Genomic DNA, 20,654 nt, shown 5'->3' on the forward strand with positions numbered 1-20,654 from the left:
TTATCCCGCAAGGAATATTTCCAACCGTTCTCCAATGTGTAACGTTCTTTGCTCCTCCCCTTCACGTCACCTGAGCGCATGGAACCTGCGCCTACCTGAGCAACAGGTAAAGGTGTCAAGTCACCGGAGCTGCGTGGACAAGCAGGTGCAACCGTTGGAGGAAAAAACTAAGCCAGTGTTATGGCTGAATCACAGCTCATGTGTATGGACGATGATCATGTCAACGAAAAAATACCAGAATCTAAACCCGAATTTTACTACAGCGAGGAGCATCGTGCGGCGCTCGAGCAGCTTTTAAAAAACGGCGACGGCGCTTTCAAGATGCGGTTGAAAGAGGACAACATCAGGGACTTTCTCTCTGCGCGAGAAGTGAAATGGATCCGAAAAAAATTCAAAGAATATGGGACAGACAGTGACTCTGACAGTGAGGAATACAAAACCGCCGAGTCTAACGCGGACTCGGGGGTCCAGTCCACGTACTGGCCCCAGATGTCGGACACGGAGGTTCCCCCGCTTGACATCGGCTGGCCGGGGAACGGTGGGTGCTACAAAGGGGTCACCCGCGTATCCGTATACAGTCACCCACCCAAAGAGAACGGCCCGTACATTAAGGAGGTGGTTCGAAGGCTCATTCAAGACGCTAATAAGGTAGAGTATATAATTGGTATTGATCATAACACAAATACAGTAGGCTTTCAAATTATCTATAAACACGCTAAAATACTTGGCCAACGGTCCAATACGGTCATGTAATTCATTCCGAGGCAACTTCATACAGCCAGAGTTGTATACTTGCGATTTATATGTCTGTGGAATTGAATTGTTCTACACAACGGCCTACTTGGCAAGGCTTCGTGTTTGGGTTCTCGAAAGGTAGTCATGTGATGCTGAACAGGACACAATTTTAAAACAGGCTCAATGTAATTACGGCGCTTCACGCTTTGGCCATATTGACCAGCCTAGTGTTGTAGCCTAAAACTTATAAACCCTAACCCTAATTAACCAGCTTTTAGTAAAACGGTTAGGCTTACAGTAAGTCGAATGGTTTAATTCACCAAGATGCTGTCCTCCCATAACATGGTCATACAACCCAGCGTGTTACTGAGATAAGCTTCACACTGTTCTTTAGTACAGTACTCACTTTGTGGTTGTCGCATTTTAAGGTGTGCAATTTCAAAGTGGTTTGTTTCTAATCTCTCCTAACCAAAGGTGTGCGATTGTCTGTTCAAATTATACATTTGACAAGAAAAATACAACTATGCATAGAAAACTACAATGGCAGCTACCTAACCACGTTATTATATTGTTCGTAGACTCAAACAATCCGATGGATTGTGCTCGCCGAATATGTAAAAAACCGAACAGGTTTGACTTACTATTTACAAATCCAGTGACTGGAATAAAGAGATGTGTTTGAACAAGCCAGAAGACATGCCTACGAAACGAGCTGTCACAGTTCTAAATGTCAACTTCAGATCAGAACCTGCAGCGGCACAAAGACTTGCTTGGCCTCGTTCCTCACCCTCCGCCTCTACTGCACCAGAGGCCATTAAAAAGCACCTCTCCTCCAACATGCCTGCTCTCTGGGCTAGTACCAGCCTCTGTACAGCACTCCCCCCCCCCCCCCCCCCCTGTCTGCAGCGCTGGGGTGATCTGGCAGATATGCAGCCTGTTACCTGCATCTGAAGCAGCTCTCTCTGTTAGCATCTGAAACAGCTCTCTCTGTTAGCATCTGAAGCAGCTCTCTCTGTTAGCATCTGAACCAGCTCTCTCTGTTATCATCTGAACCAGCTCTCTCTGTTAGCATCTGAACCAGCTCTCTCTGTTAGCATCTGAACCAGCTCTCTCTGTTAGCATCTGAACCAGCTCTCTCTATGTTAGCATCTGAACCAGCTCTCTCTGTTAGCATCTGAACCAGCTCTCTCTGTTAGCATCTGAACCAGCTCTCTCTGTTAGCATATGAACCAGCTCTCTCTGTTAGCATCTGAACCAGCTCTCTCTGTTAGCATCTGAACCAGCTCTCTCTCTGTTAGCATCTGAAACAGCTCTCTCTGTTAGCATCTGAACCAGCTCTCTCTGTTAGCATCTGAACCAGCTCTCTCTGTTAGCATCTGAACCAGCTCTCTCTGTTAGCATCTGAAACAGCTCTCTCTGTTAGCATCTGAAACAGCTCTCTCTGTTAGCATCTGAAGCAGCTCTCTCTGTTAGCATCTGAACCAGCTCTCTCTGTTATCATCTGAACCAGCTCTCTCTGTTAGCATCTGAACCAGCTCTCTCTGTTAGCATCTGAACCAGCTCTCTCTGTTAGCATCTGAACCAGCTCTCTCTATGTTAGCATCTGAACCATCTCTCTCTGTTAGCATCTGAACCAGCTCTCTCTGTTAGCATCTGAAACAGCTCTCTCTGTTAGCATATGAACCAGCTCTCTCTGTTAGCATCTGAACCAGCTCTCTCTGTTAGCATCTGAACCAGCTCTCTCTGTTAGCATCTGAAACAGCTCTCTCTGTTAGCATCTGAACCAGCTCTCTCTGTTAGCATCTGAACCAGCTCTCTCTGTTAGCATCTGAACCAGCTCTCTCTGTTAGCATCTGAAACAGCTCTCTCTGTTAGCATCTGAACCAGCTCTCTCTGTTAGCATCTGAACCAGCTCTCTCTGTTAGCATCTGAAACAGCTCTCTCTGTTAGCATCTGAACCAGCTCTCTCTGTTAGCATCTGAACCAGCTCTTTCTGTTAGCATGTGAACCATCTCTCTCTGTTAGCATCTGAACCAGCTCTCTCTGTTAGCATCTGAACCATCTCTCTCTGTTAGCATCTGAAGCAGCTCTCTCTGTTAGCATCTGAAACAGCTCTCTCTGTTAGCATCTGAAGCAGCTCTCTCTGTTAGCATCTGAACCAGCTCTCTGTTAGCATCTGAACCAGCTCTCTCTGTTAGCATCTGAACCAGCTCTCTCTGTTAGCATCTGAACCATCTCTCTCTGTTAGCATCTGAACCAGCTCTCTGTTAGCATATGAACCAGCTCTCTCTGTTAGCATCTGAACCAGCTCTCTCTGTTAGCATCTGAACCAGCTCTCTCTGTTAGCATCTGAAACAGCTCTCTCTGTTAGCATCTGAAACAGCTCTCTCTGTTAGCATCTGAACCAGCTCTCTCTGTTAGCATCTGAACCAGCTCTCTCTGTTAGCATCTGAAACAGCTCTCTCTGTTAGCATCTGAACCAGCTCTCTCTGTTAGCATCTGAACCAGCTCTCTCTGTTAGCATCTGAACCAGCTCTCTCTGTTAGCATCTGAAACAGCTCTCTCTGTTAGCATCTGAACCAGCTCTTTCTGTTAGCATGTGAACCATCTCTCTCTGTTAGCATCTGAACCAGCTCTCTCTGTTAGCATCTGAACCATCTCTCTCTGTTAGCATCTGAAGCAGCTCTCTCTGTTAGCATCTGAACCAGCTCTCTCTGTTAGCATCTGAACCCAACCGCAGCTCTGCCAGCAAGCGACACATGAATCCTGACACGTCTGAAAGCCTGTGACTGAATGAAGGCAGTATGTAGGCGATCCACACAGAAGCCACAGCTTGCAGAGGGATCAGCGCTGCGGTGATGCAAACCTGATGCCCTGAATTAGATGGTCTCCTTCTCTCGCTCTTTCTCTCGCTCTCTCTCTCTCTCTCTTTCCTTAAAACAGTTGAACTTCAAACACACAGCAAAGTACATCAAAGAGATGCACAACACAGAACCCATCACACAGCACCCACACATTACAAACACAGTAACACAACAAGAGCTGAGTCATCAAAATGCAGGTAAAAACCTTCAGGTGTTCCTCAGGTGGTTGCCGTGGTGATGGACCTCCTGACAGACCTGCAGATCCTGCAGGACCTCCTGGACGCGGCCTGCAGGAGGGGCGTGGCCGTCTACCTGGTGCTGGAGGACCAGGGATTACCTCACTTCCTGGACATGTGCAGTAGGCTGCAGATCAGTGCCCTTCATCTGAGGGTAAGACCAGGGCCCCGTTCGTCGTAAGGGTTGAAGCTAAGTTAATCAATTGTCCCTTTAGCCCGTTAACATTAGCGAGATGGGTGAGAACAGCAAATATCGGTTCGTCAACGGCTGATCCGCATCCAAATCATGTGGTTAATTTCAATCAGGCTAAACTTATCAGGGAAATTGCACGTGCACGTCCTACTTCAAAAGGCAGGAAAGGTCGATCACCAAAACCGTGATTTTCTAACGGAAAATACGAAAGAGAGAGCGGTGATAGGCTATTCTCGCCATCCGAGCAAACTATTATAATGAGTCTCTATAAGACAATAAGCATATATTATCATGGCTAAGTCAAACACCGCCACCGCTGCCAGAGCAAGACAAGCAGGTTGGCAAAAAATTGCCAATAAGCTAAATGCGAAAGTTTTGGGGAAATGTATAGGCTCATCTTAAGTGCCTCATTACCCCAATCAGATCACATTTCTTTAAATGTGCCTGCTGGTATAGGCTTAATGGAAATTAATAATCGAATGAGATCTTGCTAGCGAAAATAATGATCTCAACTCTTTCAGAATAAGTAGGCTAGATAAAAACAAGGCCAAAGAGTATCTAATTGATACGAATTCATAGACAATTATGAGGATATATGTAGGCTACTGCGCTTATATCATGTAGGCCTACTATATATGTGCATGTAGGCCTATGTGTAAATCCCTCTTTGATTTCATTGACTGGGACATGGCCAGGGAATATGATGAATTGATTTATCAGCTGGTTAAGCGCCAAGCACACTTTTCTTACAGCAACGCATGCTGCGGCTTTGCCAATGTTTTCTGCATCGCCTATACTGTATAAAAATGTAGCCTAGCCTACCTGACGCAAAAAACTCAAGGCTATGCAGTCTGAAGCACAGTTAAAGTTTCAAGTAGCTTTATTGTCAATTTCTTCACATGTCAAGACATAAAAAGGAATCGATATGACTCCCACAGTGAAACATATAAAAAGCACAGACACAACAGATAAGACAAGACACTTCGTAAAACATAGCGTTACATATTCACATACAGCAGTATAAGCTCATAATAAGCATAAAGCTTGCTGCGACGTGTGATATTTGCAATGTACGGCCCGAGAAGGTCTTGCAAATAAATGAGTCCTTGTCCGCTGAATCGATATCGCTCAAACAAGAACTCATCCGTGTGAAATAAAGGATCTTGGCAATCGCGAAGAACTCTATTGGTATGGAAAGCTAATCGAACTAAAATATAGCTCCTTGGTCAACTGGGTCTCTCAAAAAGGGAGCTGCCATGTTATTTTCCGGGGGTGTGGCAAGCTTCCAGCTACACTTACGTTAGCCTGCTCTGGAGCAGGTTAGTGCTAATTGATATGTTACTATGGTGATTTATCGAAAGTTGCTTCCACGAACCAAAAAGAGGGGCGTTTTTTTTATCTTAGCCTGAAAATTAGCGCGCTAAACCGCTTAGCGAGCTACGACGAATACCCCCCAGGGTAACACAAACACAACCTCAACACAACACTAAAACAACCTCAACACTACAATAACACTAACACAACCACAACACAAACACAACCTCAACACAACACTAACACTACCGCAACACTAAAACAACCTCAACACAACACTACAATAACACTAACACCACCACAACACAAACACAACACTAACACAACTTCAACACAACACTAACACCACCTCAACACAACACAAACACCACCTCAACACAACACTAACACAACCACAACACTAACACAACCTCAACACAAACACAACACTAACACAACCACAACACTAACACAATCTCAACACAGGGAGTCAGGTGGCTGAGCGGTTACAGAATCGGGCCACTAATCAGAAGGTCGCCGGTTCGATTTCCGTTGTGACCTGGGGCAAGGCACTTCACCCTACTTGCCTCGGGGGGAATTTCACTGTACTTACTGTAAGTCGCTCTGGATAAGAGCGTCTGCTAAATGACTAAATATAACACAACACTAGCACAGGTGTCAGCATCAACACCTCAGTCTGTCACTGGTTCAGACGAGAGGTTTTCCTTGAGTGCTGATGTTTGGCAATAACAACAGAACACCTTCTTCTGTGGTACTGTTTAGTATTCCATGCTGGCAGGAAGTTATCATTGGCCGAGGAATTCCCCTACTCTGGTGCCAAGCTCTGTTTGGAATACCTTGAAGAGGGGACTACCAATGTGTTGCTTATGTACTGATGCCTTCTATCGCTTGAGATACATTTACATTTTACATTTGAGTCATTTATCTAGAGCGACTTACAGTAAGTCGCTCTGGAGATACAACTACAATGTTGTCACATGATATCAGACCGCCGTCTTAGCAAACAAGCACAGAACCTCTCTCTCCTGCCTCTCCCAGCTCTCCTGCCTCTCCCTCCTCTCCTGCTCCCCTGCCTCTCCCCGCTCTCCTGCCTCTCCCTCCTCTCCTGCCTCTCCCTCCTCTCCTGCCTCTCCCTGCTCTCCTGCCTCTCCCTCCTCTCCTGCCTCTCCTGCCTCTCCCCACCTCTCCCTGCTCTCCTGCCTCTCCCTCCTCTCCTGCCTCTCCCCGCTCTCCTGCCTCTCCCTCCTCTCCTGCCACTCCCTGCTCTCCTGCCTCTCCCCGCTCTCCTGCCTCTCCCCGCTCTCCTGCCTCTCCCGCCTCTCCTGCCTCTCCTGCCTCTCCCCACCTCTCCCTGCTCTCCTGCCTCTCCCTCCTCTCCTGCCTCTCCCCGCTCTCCTGCCTCTCCCTCCTCTCCTGCCACTCCCTGCTCTCCTGCCTCTCCCCGCTCTCCTGCCTCTCTTATCTCTAAAGCGTGTGGATGTGGCCTTCTCTGAAGGGCCCAGGGGAACACCTAGCCATGACGTGGTGTCACCTGAGAAGCTTCTCAAGGGGGCTCGTCTGAGTCCCAGTCTTTTATTCTGGGTATGAGATGAATGTTGAGCTGTGAGAGCAGCAGAGTAACCTAACCCTGTTGGCTTCCTGTTCACCCATGTGTGTCTGTTTTCATAACTCCTGCCTCCTTCCTGTTCACAGTAGACAGACGTGCCTAGCCTGTGTGCTGAAGGGGGTTTCATGTTAACCTTTCCGTGACATGTTTGTTATAGACTCACCCACAAGTTTACTCAGGCTGTGGTTGGCAGAAACAGTTTGCCTTTGCATGTCCTTCATCAGTGTGGCAGCGGGATATCATGCAGTGTAATATGTCAGGGCTGTGACTCCTGTGGTTGCACTAAGTAAGATGGGTCGTGTCACCTGTGTGTGTATGTGTTAGGGGTGGGAATCTTTTGGTACCTCACGATTCGATTTGAATCGATTCTTGGGGTCACGATGCGATTAAAAATCGATTCACAAATTTTCAGAGATTTCTTTTCCCCCCGACCCCTAGTATGTATTGTATGTGGGCATGTTTATTGTGTGTGTGTATTTATTGTGTGTGTGTCTTCCAGAACATGCGTGTGCGGACGGTTGAGGGTACAGGTCTGCCTCTGTCCTTCGGCAAGCTGCCGGGCTCACTGTGCTCCAAGTACATGCTGGTGGACGGGGAGAAGGTTATGTTTGGCTCGTACAGGTGAGCGTTCCTGCGGGCCCCACACGCACCCCACACGCACCCCACACGCACCCCACACGCACCCCACACGCACCCCACACACGCGCCGCAAACACGCCGCATAACACGCCGCAAACTATCTACAGCATCTCTGTGAGGCACCTTCCGGTCCTCCTCACTCCACTCTCTCTCCTCCTCCCCTCTCCTCTCTCTCCTCCCTCCCTCCCTCTCTCCTCTCTCTCCTCTCTCCTCCCTCCCTCCCCCTCCTCTCTCTCCTCTCTCTCCTCCTCCCTCCCACTCCTCTCTCTCTCTCTCTCCGCCCTCCACCGCCCCCCCGCTCCTCTCCTCTTCCTCTCTCCTCCCCCTTCACTCTCTCCACTCTCACCTCACGACCCCTCCTCGACCCCTCCGGCTTCTCTCTCCTCCCTCACCCTCCTCTCTCTCTCTTTCCCCGCCCTCCCCTCAACCCCTCCAGCTCTCTCTCTCTCCCCCCTTCCTCCCCCTCCCTCTCTCTCTCTCAGCTCCCTCCCCCTCCCCCTCGCTCACGATCCCCCGTCCTCTCTCTCCTCCCTCCCCCTCCTCTCTCCTCCCTCCCTCCCGTCCCCTCATCCTCCCTCCCCCTCCTCTCTCCTCCCTCTCACTCTCATCCCTCCCTCCCCTCCTCTCTCTCCTCCCTCCCTCCTTCCCCCTCCTCCCTCCTCCCTCTATCTCTCCTCCTCTCCTCCCCTCCCCTCCCCCCCCCTCCTCACGCCCCCTCTCTCTCTCCCTACCCCTCTCTCTCCCTCCCACCTCCTCTCTCTCCCCCTCCCTCCCCTCCTCTCCTCTCTCTCTCCCCCCTTCCTCCCCCTCTCTCCTCTCCTCCCTCCCCTCCCCCCTGCGCTCACGCCCCCTCTCTCTCCCTCCCCCCCTCCTTCTCTCTCTCTATCTCTCTCTCTCTCCTCTCTCATCTCTCTATCTCATCTCTCTTCTCTCTCTCTCTCTCTCTCTCTCTCTCTCTCTCTCTCTCTCTCTCTCTCTCTCTCTCTCTCTCTCTCTCTCTCTCTCCCGACCCCAGCTTCACCTGGAGCTCCTCTCGGACGGACCGCAACAATCACGGTCACCGTCATGACGGCCAGGTGGTGGACACCTTCGACACCGACTTCCGGGAGCTGTACGCCGTCTCGGCACACGTGGACCTCTACAGAGAGTTCAACATCAGCCGGCCGCCACTGCCAGCCCCGGCCAGGAAGCTCCCCCAGCAGGCCGCCGCGCCCCTGCCCGTCTCCACCTCACGCTTCCAGGTGGCCCTGGGCGACTCCCGCCAGGCTGACCTCAAGGTCCCCGCTCACAAATACCACAACCCCAAGTACTCCCTGGTCGTGGGGAACAGCGGGGGGTACACGGGCTCCCTGCAGGACATGTCCTCCGTGGGGACGGCGGTGAGCGGCCAGACCCCTCGCTAACGGCCTGCCAAAGAAGCAGGGTCTCGCTAACGGGGGCGCTGGGGAGAAGCAGGCCCAGGTGTCTCCTCTGTCCCCCAGCCTAGCAGCACCAGCAGGGGAGGGGGGGGAGGGGAACGGAGGGGGGAGCAAGACCGCGGTGTTCGGCGGCAAGAAGCACGCAGCTCCTTCAGACTCTTCCTGAACGGCCGAGCGACCAATCAGGGCCCGGATACCATAGTGGAGGGAGTGGCCTCCCGTCCGAACCCCTCCCCCACCAGGAAGGGGGCGGAGACCAACGGCGCCGCTTCAGACGAGCTGGAGGACTCGTTCGAGATCATCGAGAGGCCGTCGCTACTGAAGCTGAAAGCCAAGAAGCTGTCCAAGCTCACCCAGAGGAGCATGTCTCTGCAGACCCTCAACGCCGGGGAGGAGGAGGGTAAGCTGCCGTCCGCCTCGCTCCGTCTCTGCTTGTGTCTGTGAGCGTTGCTGTCTCCTGGTCTCACGTGTCTCCTCCTGTCCCACCCACAGGGAGGAAGAAGAAGAAGAACTGCATCCAGTCCTGAGAGGCAGACAGGCTGGAGGGCGGACTCTGGGAGGGAGGAGGGGAGGGAGGGAGGGAGAGGAGGAGAGGAGGGAGAGGAGGGGAGGAGAGGAGGGAGAGGAGGGGAGGAGAGGAGGGAGAGGAGAGGAAGGAGAGAAGGGAGGGGAGGAGAGGAGAGGAGGGAGGGAGAGGAGGGAGGAGAGGAGAGGAGGGAGAGAAGGGAGGGAGAGGAGGACAGAAGGGAGGGAGAGGAGGAGAGGGGGGAGAGTAGGGAGAGAGGAGGGAGGTGGGCCTGCAGTTGCTGTGCCAGACCTGTATAACCTCGTGTCTGCTGAGGTCCCCTCAGCCACTACCAGAGATGAGCCTGACTTTGTTTACCTGGACTATATTGCTGGCCCTGTGTCCCCACTTTGTCCTTCTCATTACTGCTGCCATGGTTACTAGGTGACATTAGATCAGCTTCAGTTTTACTGTCACTCTGCACGGTACGAGTTACAGAGCCGATGAAATGCAGTTAGCGTCTAACCAGAAGTGAAAACAGTAATAGCGTAGTACGTCAAGCAAAAGCATTACAGCTTCAGTGTACTGTGATTTGGGGCGATAAACAGAAATACGAAGCACAGATTAAATTGTGCATCAACAGTGTGGTGACATCTATCCTCTTTGTACTGGAGGAAGAACACATGTTCAGTACAAATAAGATGTTTTTCACTGTGCAGCACCAATACAAATATGGTACACGTTACCTTGCCTTGGCTTGCATGGTGTGTGTGTGTGTGCATGTGTGTGTGCATGTGTGTGTGTGAATGCATGAATGAGAAACGGAAAAAAACGTAGTGCTTTGAGTACTTTTCAGGTCTGACAGCGCTAAATAAATCCAGTGTGTTTCCTACGACTGATGTGCTTGTGAACCCAGCATACCTGAATGTGGGGACCTGTTGCTCTGTCATCACGCAGTCACCTGTTGCTCTGTCATCACGCAGTCACCTGTTGCTCTGTCATCACGCAGTCACCTGTTGCTCTGTCATCACGCAGTCACCTGTTGCTCTGTCATCACGCAGTCACCTGTTGCTCTGTCATCACGCAGTCTGCCGCTGAGCCACGGTGTGTCTCGTTTCAACAAGTCCGAGTGGACCAGTCGCCATGCGTGGGAGTCCTTTAAGTTACTATGGTGAAAGGAGAAGTGATCTCACACAGTAATGAGGGTTTTCTTACCAAGGACACTGTAAAAGGGATTGTATGTCTGCTACAATGGAGTGTGTTATGTCGTGTGTAAATTATGAATGTTGTGTGGATAGGTCAGGCAGTTCTCACGGTAACATGTGAGGCTGTGACTGTTCACCAACTGTACAGTGTGACAGTTGACCTTTGCACTTTGACCTTTTTCTATTAAACTGTCACAGCCACCTTGAAAATGCTGTAAAAGGGATAACTGCCTAAGAGAAAGCCAATCGAGACAACCAAATACAAATAAAGAAAAATAGACTGTTTAATTTTGATTATATTCGTTTTCAAGACAGACACTCAGAAATCTGGTTTAGAAACGGTTTGAAGGTTGGTTTTAATTTATTGCGCAAATGTGTTCTTTTCTCACTGGTTTATCTTATCGCCAGGCTAGTCTGGCTGGCCTAGATTCAGTTCTGTCCTCTGAGAGGGTTCCGCTGATCTTAGATTAGGCTTTTAAGGTGGAATTGAAGCGTTTCTAGTTGCATACTTGCAGCAGAAAGTTCGCTTTTGATGGGTGGATCACTGTGCTTATAACCACCCTTGTTTGAGGAGAAAGTTCTGATGAAATCACTTTAGTATAAAGCACATAGCCTGGTCACCGTTCACGGACGTGCTCTTTCAAAGAGGCTGAGAATGTGGTTGTGACTTTAATGTGTTCACAACAGAGGAATACACACACACACACACTTAACCCTTGTGTTATCTTCGGGTCATTGTGACCCCCCCGTGTATTGCCACAACTTTACCTCATACATAAACAAAGTGAAGCATTTTCTTTTAACCGTCGGGCTGTCTCAGAACCCTCACAGCGCCAAGGTTAAAAGAAAATGCTTTTTATTTGTTTTTGTATTGGGTAAAGTTGTCGCAGCACAACGATGGGTCGTTGTGAACCTTTACACCCACCCAAACATTCGAAAAAACACCCACAAACATACACACACACACACACACAGACATACACACACACACACAAACATACACACACAAACACGCACTCACACCCACAAACAGACACCCACAAACACACATACACAGACATACACACACACACAGACATACACACACACACGCACTCACACCCACAAACACACACACACACAAACACGCACTCACTCACACCAACAAACAGACACACACAAACACACACAGGAAGTGAAACACACATGAAGAGAGCAGCCAGCATGCTACTTGACACATCACAGGTGCAGCGTTCAGCTGAACCGAAACCCAGATCCCATCTCATGTTCGAGTTTACAGGCCCAGTTTCCCAGACATGGATTAAGCCTCGTCCTAAAGAAAGAGAAGAATTTAATGAAGACCTCGCTCCACTGATAATGTTTTTAATCTAGGACTAAGCCTAATCCATCTCTTGGAAACTGGGTCATAGTGTTTATACAACAGCACAGTTCCTGTTCTGGTTTATAAAGAACCATCTACTGACTACTAAGTACCTGGAACACTCCTGTGAGAAAGGTTAAAGTCCTGATGGGTTGTGGGGGGTCTGTATCCTGGCAACCGGTGTCACGGCAATCTGACACCCTCTACTGGAGGAAGCACAGGCCTGTTTTGGGTTCTAATGATCAGACACCACTGGACTGAAGGAGAAGCCCACACATGTTGCACAGTGCGATACAACTTTATTAATAAATGTATAAAAAAAATCTTTTTACAAGGTTTTTTAGCTAAAGAAAAATGTTTTGTGTAACATCTGTAGACATTTAAAAACAAATATATTACAATTAGTAATTATAGTTATTAATGAAATAAAATATTAAAAAAACACTGAAAACGTTCATTTGTATAAATACATATTTATATTATTATGGTATTTAGTTATCGCACATCCCAAATATTGCATTGTCAACAGAAAGAGTGTGAAACCCATACCACTGTTGTATCGACCGTTTATAGATACTTGTGTCGGTTTGAAGAGCCATTTCTAAACATCATGGTAACAGGAAGACTGGCTTGAAACAGCTCAGGGGCAGGAACTGACCAGAGGAAGTGAAATCTCTGACATGGAAATGAAACAGGTTCCATTTCCAGTATGTTAACTATAACTAAACTAAACAAAGGCATTGGTAAAATGTGTTTTCTGTACCAGACCTTTACAAAGGAAATACTTCCACTCCATACATATGTAGCTTAATTGAAACTTCATCCTATGAGGGTAACCTTCTTTGAGAACTTTAAAGTAACTCAACAACTTTTTTTCAGTTGTTTACAGTAGCTATTGAGACTTCAGCGTGGTTCATTGTTTATGGTCAATTGCACTATACTTCACAGTACTGTAGTACATGTCTGAAGTTCTGTTTGACTGATAAGATGCCTTCCTCGACTGAAGAGCCTTCCACTTGGGCTCATCAAATCTACATGCATCTGTACAGCCCTTCATCCAAGCCATGTCAAGCAGGGCTTCACATACGCCCACAGAAGTGTACCTAAACCAACCTAAACCCTCGAGGAAGACAAGGAGACAGTCCCAGGAAAACAGACAGAACGGAAGAAGGCTTTTGAGGAGCAGTTCGGTGAAGGATCCCCTCTTCCAGAGACGGTCGGTGACACAGAGAGGTCCTTAACACAGTCATGCTTCAAGAGTAGAGATGAAAAGGTAAATGTGCAAACGGACGTTGAAACCCAACGTTGAGTTCTCTTTTCTTCCCCAGGCTTCCTCTGGCCTCAGGCCTGAGGACTGTGGTTGGTGATGACCTTCCTCTTCCTCAAGGTCACCAGGTCGTAGAACGGGTCCTTGGTGATGCTCGTCCTGCCAAGGTAACCATGACGATCAGCATCACAATCCACTTTCGTGACCAAGTGTGTGACACACCAGGAATCTTACATTCCTCTCAGTGTACTCACACAGAGGTTGACGTTAGTTTAAAAAAAAAAATATCAAGGGGAGGAAGTTCCATCAAATCATACTCACAATCCTGTAAATAGATTGCTACTTCCGAGGACTTAAATTGAGGAGTTGTGAATTGTACTTGGTGAAGGGTTGAATAAAAACCCATTTCAAGAAGTGAAACCCTACTGTGACCGGTCCTGACCTGATCCCTGCTGTGACCGGTCCTGACCTGATCCCTGCTGTGACCGGTCCTGACCTGACGGCTGCTGTGGATGGTGACCTGCCACCTCCACAAGTCATGCAGCATTAATGATTACTGGGCTGAACATCCAGCCATGATTATAATGCAGGGGTGACTCATTATTAAAAGGTAATTCTAGCCATTTGGCTATATCTTGGAACGAACCCTCGTAGAGCAATCACAATGCAGCTCCACAACCCCTGTCTGACTGGCTGTCATCCTGTCATGTTTATAATGACCTACCCAAGCACGAGCCAGCTGACTACGCTGACAGGATCTTCTCCTCAATGTTCCCGCACAACTGCATTTCATGAAACAGATCAATCTGAACCCAAAAGGGGGGGCTCCATAACTTCAATCCTGCTCAACATCTGAACATCTCTGGTCCCCTCCACAGGTGGCGAGCCTGGCCTGACCTGATAGCCTTGATCCAGTGGTCTCTCTCTCCAGCCGATGCGGCCCTCATCCTGTAGGACTGGTGCTTCCCCTCCACCACGCGGCCTCTGGTCTCAGTCTTACACGCCTTGATCTTCTGCCCCTCGGGGTTGTAGATCTCCAGACAATACTTCACACGCACAACAAACACACACACACACACACACAACAAACCAACAATAAATACGCAACCATCGCACAACAAATACACACAAACACACCCCAAGTGTGTGTGTGTTAATGTATACATCCCTGTAACTGTCTGGGTGTAATGGTCCAGTCACTCATCACCTCTCTCACAGAATACAGCAGCTGTGACTCATTGAGCTGTGAAAGCTGATACAGAAATAGAAGCTAGCTAGTAAATTTCCTCCCAGACCGTGAGAGGATCTGAGAGATGGCGACCAGTACCTGTCTGTCTGACAGGACCTGGGAGATGGTGACCAGTACCTGTCTGTCTGACAGGACCTGAGAGATGGCGACCAGTACCTGTCTGTCTGACAGGACCTGAGAGATGGCGACCAGTACCTGTCTCTCTGACAGGACCTGAGAGATGGCGACCAGTACCTGTCTGTCTGTCGGGACCTGAGAGATGGTGACCAGTACCTGTTTGCCTGAATCCTGGATCTCTCTGACACAAAGGTTCTCCAAAGGAATGATCCCTATAGGGTCTTTGTCCTAAGAGGGGGGAGAGAGAGAGAGAGAGAGAGAGAGAGATAGAGAGAGAGAGAGAGAGAGAGAGAGAGAGAGAGAGAGAGAGAGAGAGAGAGAGAGAGAGAGAGAGAGAGAGAGAGAGAGAAAGACAGAAAGCATATTAGATGATACATTTCTCCTTCCTTTGTTCCAACCATATTCCTGTGTGTCATCAGTTAGGATCCTCACAGTGGTATACTGGAAGTAGTACAGGCAGCTGTCAGTCAAGATAAACCAGCGCCTCTTCCATGTCTTCACCCTGCCTCCTGCAGGGAAGAACAGTTGGATGAAACAAAACCAGACTGCTCAGTGTTTAGTGCAGTTTCCTGCCTCTGTCATCCTCCCCAACACAACATAGGACCATCTGGTGTTTGGATGTACTGTAGTACTAGATAAACATGCAGTATTACAGTAATATTACCGATGTGAAATGAGGTTTATATAGTTTATGTCCTGATTCACTATACAGACTCTTTCAGACACCAGACATTTTCAGTGTCAGTCCAGATCTTCGCACCTATTTTGAGCAGCCATCCCTCTCTGTCGGGGTTGAAGAAGGTGTGTGTGACGTCGTTCCCGTCGTCCTCCGGGATCTTGAACGGCTCGTTGCGAATGCTCTCGTACAGTTTCTGGAGACGGCGGTCAGAGAGAGATGCAAACAAAACAACCTAGTGAAGCGATGGAATAATCAACAGAGATTGAAATATAACACCTTCCTTGTCTGGCTGCTTGTTATTGACTGTGTAGCTGCTTGTTATTGACTGTCTGGCTGCTTGTTATTGACTTCCTGGCTAATCAGGTGCTTAATTACAGTGTCTTTATGAGGTGGATAACTTCAGAAAACACACTTTGTGAAGCGGGGTTCAAAGGAAAGCTTTGATGTGAGCACATTTTCTACATACAATGTGTGTGTGCGTGTGTGTCTGTGCGCTGTAAACACCGATAAGGGATTTACGCGGAAACTGATTACATCAATCGAACCTAATCTCACATAATCTAACCTCTTGAAACTGAATAATAAAAAAAACCTATGAATTGAATCAATTCATAGATTTTATGTTTACTTATGTAGGTATTATTTACTTAGAGAAATTGCTTGGATTAGTTAAATAGTTTGACGTAATCAAGTCTTCACAAAATGTTATGAGTAGTCTGAACTTGTTGGGTTCACAGTGTGTGTGTTTGGAAGATGGCAGACCCTCACACACACACGCACACGCATGCACACACACCCTCACACACACACGCACACGCATGCACACACACACGCACACACACACACACACCATGAGCAGCTCTCGGGGCAGGTCTCCTCCGTGGTTGATGCCTCTGTTCATGGAGACGAAGCGCTCCAGGCTCGGCTTGTCCTTCACGTTGGGGTTATGGAGGCTGGTGTTGAGCATGATGATGGAGAAGGACAGGATGTAGCAGGTGTCTGGACACACAGACAGACAGACAGACAGACAGACACACACACACACACACACACACACACACACACAGACAGACAGACAGACACACACACACACAAACACACACACAGACACACACATACAGACACACACACAGACAGACACACACACAGACAGACACACACACACACAGACACACACAGACAGACACACACACAGACACACACACAGACACAGACAGTCACACACACACACACACATAGACACAGACACAGAATCTCTGTCAATGTTCCTGCCCACTTGGCCCCACACACAGCCCCCTATTTTAGAGTGTTGTCTGGCTAGCCTGTACTCTGGTACCTGTGGACTGGAACACTCCCGTGTTGCAGTCACAGTAACGAGAGGCGAAGGCCTCCATCATCCTATCGATCTTCTGGGCTTCCCCAGGCAGGCGGAAACTCCACAGGAACTGTCTGCAACGACACACACACACGCACACACACACAAGCTTGAACTGCAGGCAGGAAAGGTGTTTATCATCAGTAGGAATAGACAGGACAGCAGCAACAGGCGTTCAGAGAGAAGGTGCAGGGAGCCTGTGAACTGACCGCAGAGCCTGAACCAGGTTGAGGTCGGAGAACTCATGAAGGTCCACGTAGGCCTTGAGGACCTTCAGGTGCATCTCCTCCCTGCAGAAACAAAAAACAGGAACGTGGTCAACAGACTGAAGACTGCTGTTGTCACCAGCCTAATCCTCCCAGTGATGACCACCATGACGACAGTCATCACACTAACTGTGAACCATGTTCAGTCCTGGTCAGGGGAATGAGCCCACTGCTAGGGAGCCTATCGCTGGCTACCTCTCTCCCAGGAAGTTGCCGATGGCCGTTTTGTTGAGTCCTTCCTCCTTATAAAGGAAGTCGGCCATCTTGTGTGCCGTACACTCCAGTAGCCCATGCTCCACCAAGTAGCCAATACCCTGCAAACAGACAAACGCTTAGAGACAAACCATGTCCTTCAATAACATACTCAACAACTCATACTGTGTTTCGAATTTCTTTAGACGAATTATATGTTTTTGTTTTTAATCCACACATACTGTATTTCCACAGGTTTTTTTTTTATAACTATGACTGAATATGTAAGATAAAAACATAATGAAGCCTTGTCACAAATAAGACCTGGCTCATTCATTTATCATTTATTGTATGTCTAGCGATGTGTATATGTCTACATATGTATACACAACCTTTTGACATATACAATCGCAATTCTCTTCAGCTCTACGGAGACCCTGTGGGGTGTGGGGTGTTTTGGGGGGAGAGATGTGGTGAAAGTACAAGATTGAACATCCGTTCCAATTCCAGAAACAGGATGTGGTTCTCTCTCTCTCCGTGTGTGTCACTCCCCGCCTGCCTCGCACGCCCGCAGCACTGGCTTCTCTGCAGACGCTGCATCCGCTCAGACTCCAGAGCGTGTCAGTTCTTCTCTCTCGCTCCCGTCGGCCAAACGTTTCAACACTCGATGTTTTGGATGTGTTTGTGTTTGACAGTGTTTCAGTATGAAGTGGTGAAAGAGGGCCCACGGTCTACGTGACGTGCCGCGACACGCTAAGTTGGTAGCTAATCCTTGTCTCTGTCGAACGCTGTGTTTTCAAGTTAGTTCACATGATCCAGACCAATGGTTCCCAACCCTGGTCCTCAGGGCACCCCTGTCCTTCGTGTGTTAGATGTTTCCCTGCTCCAACACACCTGATTCAAATGAATGGTCATAAGCAGGCTTCTGCAGAGCTAGATAACGACCCATTCATTTGAATCAGGTGTGTTGGAGCAGGGAAACATCTTGAACATGCAGGACAGGGGGCCTGAGGACCAGGTTTGGGAACCACTGATCCAGACGAACACGTTAGTAAAACGTACCTTTTTCGGGTCTGTGTTGAATTTCTTTTTCCCACATAAGAACCTCTTGTTCCTCATTTGGATTTTGCTGTGGAGAGAAGGGAGATTGACCGACACACCAGTGATTCATGGTGACGGTGTTACCATGTCAGTTGTGAGTTAAGAGTCGATGCAGGGGCCTCAGATGTAACACTCAGGGCTGCTGTGGTCGTCCTGCCAGGAACACCACGTTTGGTTTCATGTCGCTGACATATTTACCCTATTTATTCACACCCACACATAACCCACACGCACACACATGCACACACATGGTATCTGTTTCTCTAGCAGACTATGGGACAGAGAGGAGGTGAGTGCTGGTGACTTCTCTCTCTCTCTCTCTCTCTCTCTCTCTCTCTCTCCTTCTGAGAGGAGAGAAAGGATCTCAGGAGTTATACTTCTGAACCAAAAGGGGCTACGTCATTTCAATACTGCTTAACATCTGAACATCTCTGGTTCAAATAAACACACTGTCAGCAGGGGTGGTTAAAGGGGGGGGTGGGGGGGGGGGACATGGGGGGTGTTGGAACCCCATGTGTCCCCCCCCACCCTGCAACAGTAAACTTGGCTCCAGCTTGGCCTCCCCAGGTAGAATGGTCTAGAAGCTCTCCTTGCTGTCAGGACAATTGGATGCCAGACTCACCTCTGCTCCTGCAGCTCAGCGCTCTGTTCAGCGGTCATCACGTCATCGCTCTCCAACCTCAGCTTCTGCAGAAGCAGGAAATGACACGGTGGTGACATGGCAAGTGCAGCTGCTTTGTCATTAGACATTTAGACTCGTATGACACTGACCGTGTCATACGAGGTCAGTTTAGAAACACAGGTATCATCAGTTTTACTGTACGACGTCTGCGGAGCAATCGATCAGTTCATGAATTGATCGTTAGAGGATTTGTGAACCTCTGTGAGGTCAGTTAGGCCTGACTGTGTTTGGGGTGTGTGTGGTGTGTGTGTGGTGTCAGTCTGGCCTGAAGGTGTGTGGGGTACAGACCTGTAGTTGGAGGGTGTTGCTCCAGTGGGGGCCTTCCTGCCTCCGGGCCACGACACTGGAGGGAACTGTGGGTCAGTAAAACAGTTTTACAAACTGGACTTTACTGCATGAGCCAACCAAAAAACGAAGGAAAGTCCTGTGTGCAAACCCTCCCTTTAAGCACTTCAATCTGGTGATTTGTCAGTGAAGTGCATTGACAGCCTTACAGCTACACCCATTGCATGCAGCGGGTTTCAGAGGTGGGTTAAAGATTCCAGCTGCAGTAACCACGGTGATGCATGCAGTGTGTACTTCTGAAGCTCACACAGGACATGTGGTTCCCTACAGTTGGCTTTCAACCGTTTTGGAGTTTGACGGGCACTCCCACATAGCTGCCTGTCTGTGGCCTGTTTTCCTTAAGACAAGATGGTCTTACTCGTCACTTTTGAACATGATCAGTGAGCAGATAACTGGGGTTACAGATACTCAGCAGTATAGTATAAATGTACAGTCCATAATGCATTCTGTCTGGTAAGAGGATGTCCCATACGCTTACATGTAGACATATAACTCACAGTGTATGTAGCACTTAACAGTCTAACTTTGTCAAAGTTACATACCTTATAATTGACCATCGTGTAGCATATTATTTTACTCTCTTTGCCATCATCACTAGGCTAAAAGTTAACTCTGGTCAGTGAAACACCTTTTCCTGCTACAGAGCAAGTCTAAGTAAATTAAAAACGTTTTTGGTATTGCTGTCCCTGTAAATCATGTGGGTAAAAAAGTGACATGACAATCAGATTCCGAACGTACCTTTTCCCCAAAGGAAACTGTCCTTTCTCCGGCACCCCATGTTGTAGTGGCTGGCAGACTGAAGCTAAACAGGAAGCATGTGTCGGAGCGACCCTGCTGATGACGGGGCGGCAATGATCAGCCCAGGGGAACAGCGAAACACAATCACTTCACCAGTCAAGTGTTCATCAGTGGTGATGATGGCGGCGCATTGATGAGATGTGTCTTCTGCTACTGGATGTAGATAGATCAAATGTCATAGACAGTTGGTTGGTAGAACTAACTTTTTTTGCATCAAGAGCCCTTTACTACAGCAGTACTCTACTGTCAGGGGGTGGGTGAAACAGATAATGCAGTAGGGTATCTTAATATTTGGCCCCACCTAGCGGGCATGAAGACAGCCTTAATTTCCGATCATATCTTGGCTGCTGTTTTCTGTTCGAGCAGATAAAAAAGAGAATTGGATTAATCAATAAAATGGGGCCTATATATATTTTAAGTCGATTGAATTCTCCTCGTGGAATAGATTCTAAGTATTGCAAAGATACAGTTTAGAAAGAGTTTAAACTGTCTCAACCTCCTGCTATCT

General features: G+C 48.4%; 2 protein-coding genes across 3 annotated transcripts; one reads left to right on the forward strand and one right to left on the reverse strand.

The window, feature by feature from the left end:
• Window positions 1–90: 90 nt before the first annotated feature.
• fam83fa (family with sequence similarity 83 member Fa) lies at window positions 91–9,590 on the forward strand. Of its 2 annotated transcripts, XR_009932403.1 has the most exons (5): window positions 91–648; window positions 3,822–3,989; window positions 7,448–7,569; window positions 8,603–9,405; window positions 9,498–9,590. XR_009932403.1 is itself a non-coding variant. In XM_062481225.1 (4 exons), exons 1-4 carry the CDS (start codon window positions 181–183, stop codon window positions 8,988–8,990), a joined length of 1,146 nt encoding a protein of 381 aa, XP_062337209.1. In that variant the 5' UTR covers window positions 91–180; the 3' UTR covers window positions 8,991–9,486. The 2 variants fall into 2 exon arrangements, 1 of the variants encoding a protein (XP_062337209.1); XM_062481225.1 differs by lacking the exon at window positions 9,498–9,590 and having other exon boundaries at window positions 8,603–9,486.
• Window positions 9,591–12,326: 2,736 nt separating this feature from the next.
• Window positions 12,327–20,464, reverse strand: cyth4a (cytohesin 4a). Its single transcript, XM_062481145.1, has 14 exons — window positions 20,448–20,464; window positions 20,087–20,179; window positions 19,292–19,356; window positions 18,944–19,008; window positions 18,283–18,349; window positions 17,224–17,342; window positions 16,972–17,052; window positions 16,724–16,836; window positions 16,238–16,386; window positions 15,469–15,580; window positions 15,141–15,217; window positions 14,865–14,936; window positions 14,240–14,388; window positions 12,327–13,501 (listed from the first exon to the last, which is right to left on the reverse strand). The coding sequence occupies exons 2-14, from the start codon at window positions 20,124–20,126 to the stop codon at window positions 13,417–13,419; spliced, it is 1,194 nt and encodes a 397-aa protein (XP_062337129.1). The 5' UTR covers window positions 20,127–20,179; window positions 20,448–20,464; the 3' UTR covers window positions 12,327–13,416.
• Window positions 20,465–20,654: the final 190 nt, after the last annotated feature.

The sequence above is a fragment of the Osmerus eperlanus genome, chromosome 2 (genome assembly GCF_963692335.1).
Source record: "Osmerus eperlanus chromosome 2, fOsmEpe2.1, whole genome shotgun sequence".
NCBI lineage: Eukaryota > Metazoa > Chordata > Actinopteri > Osmeriformes > Osmeridae > Osmerus > Osmerus eperlanus.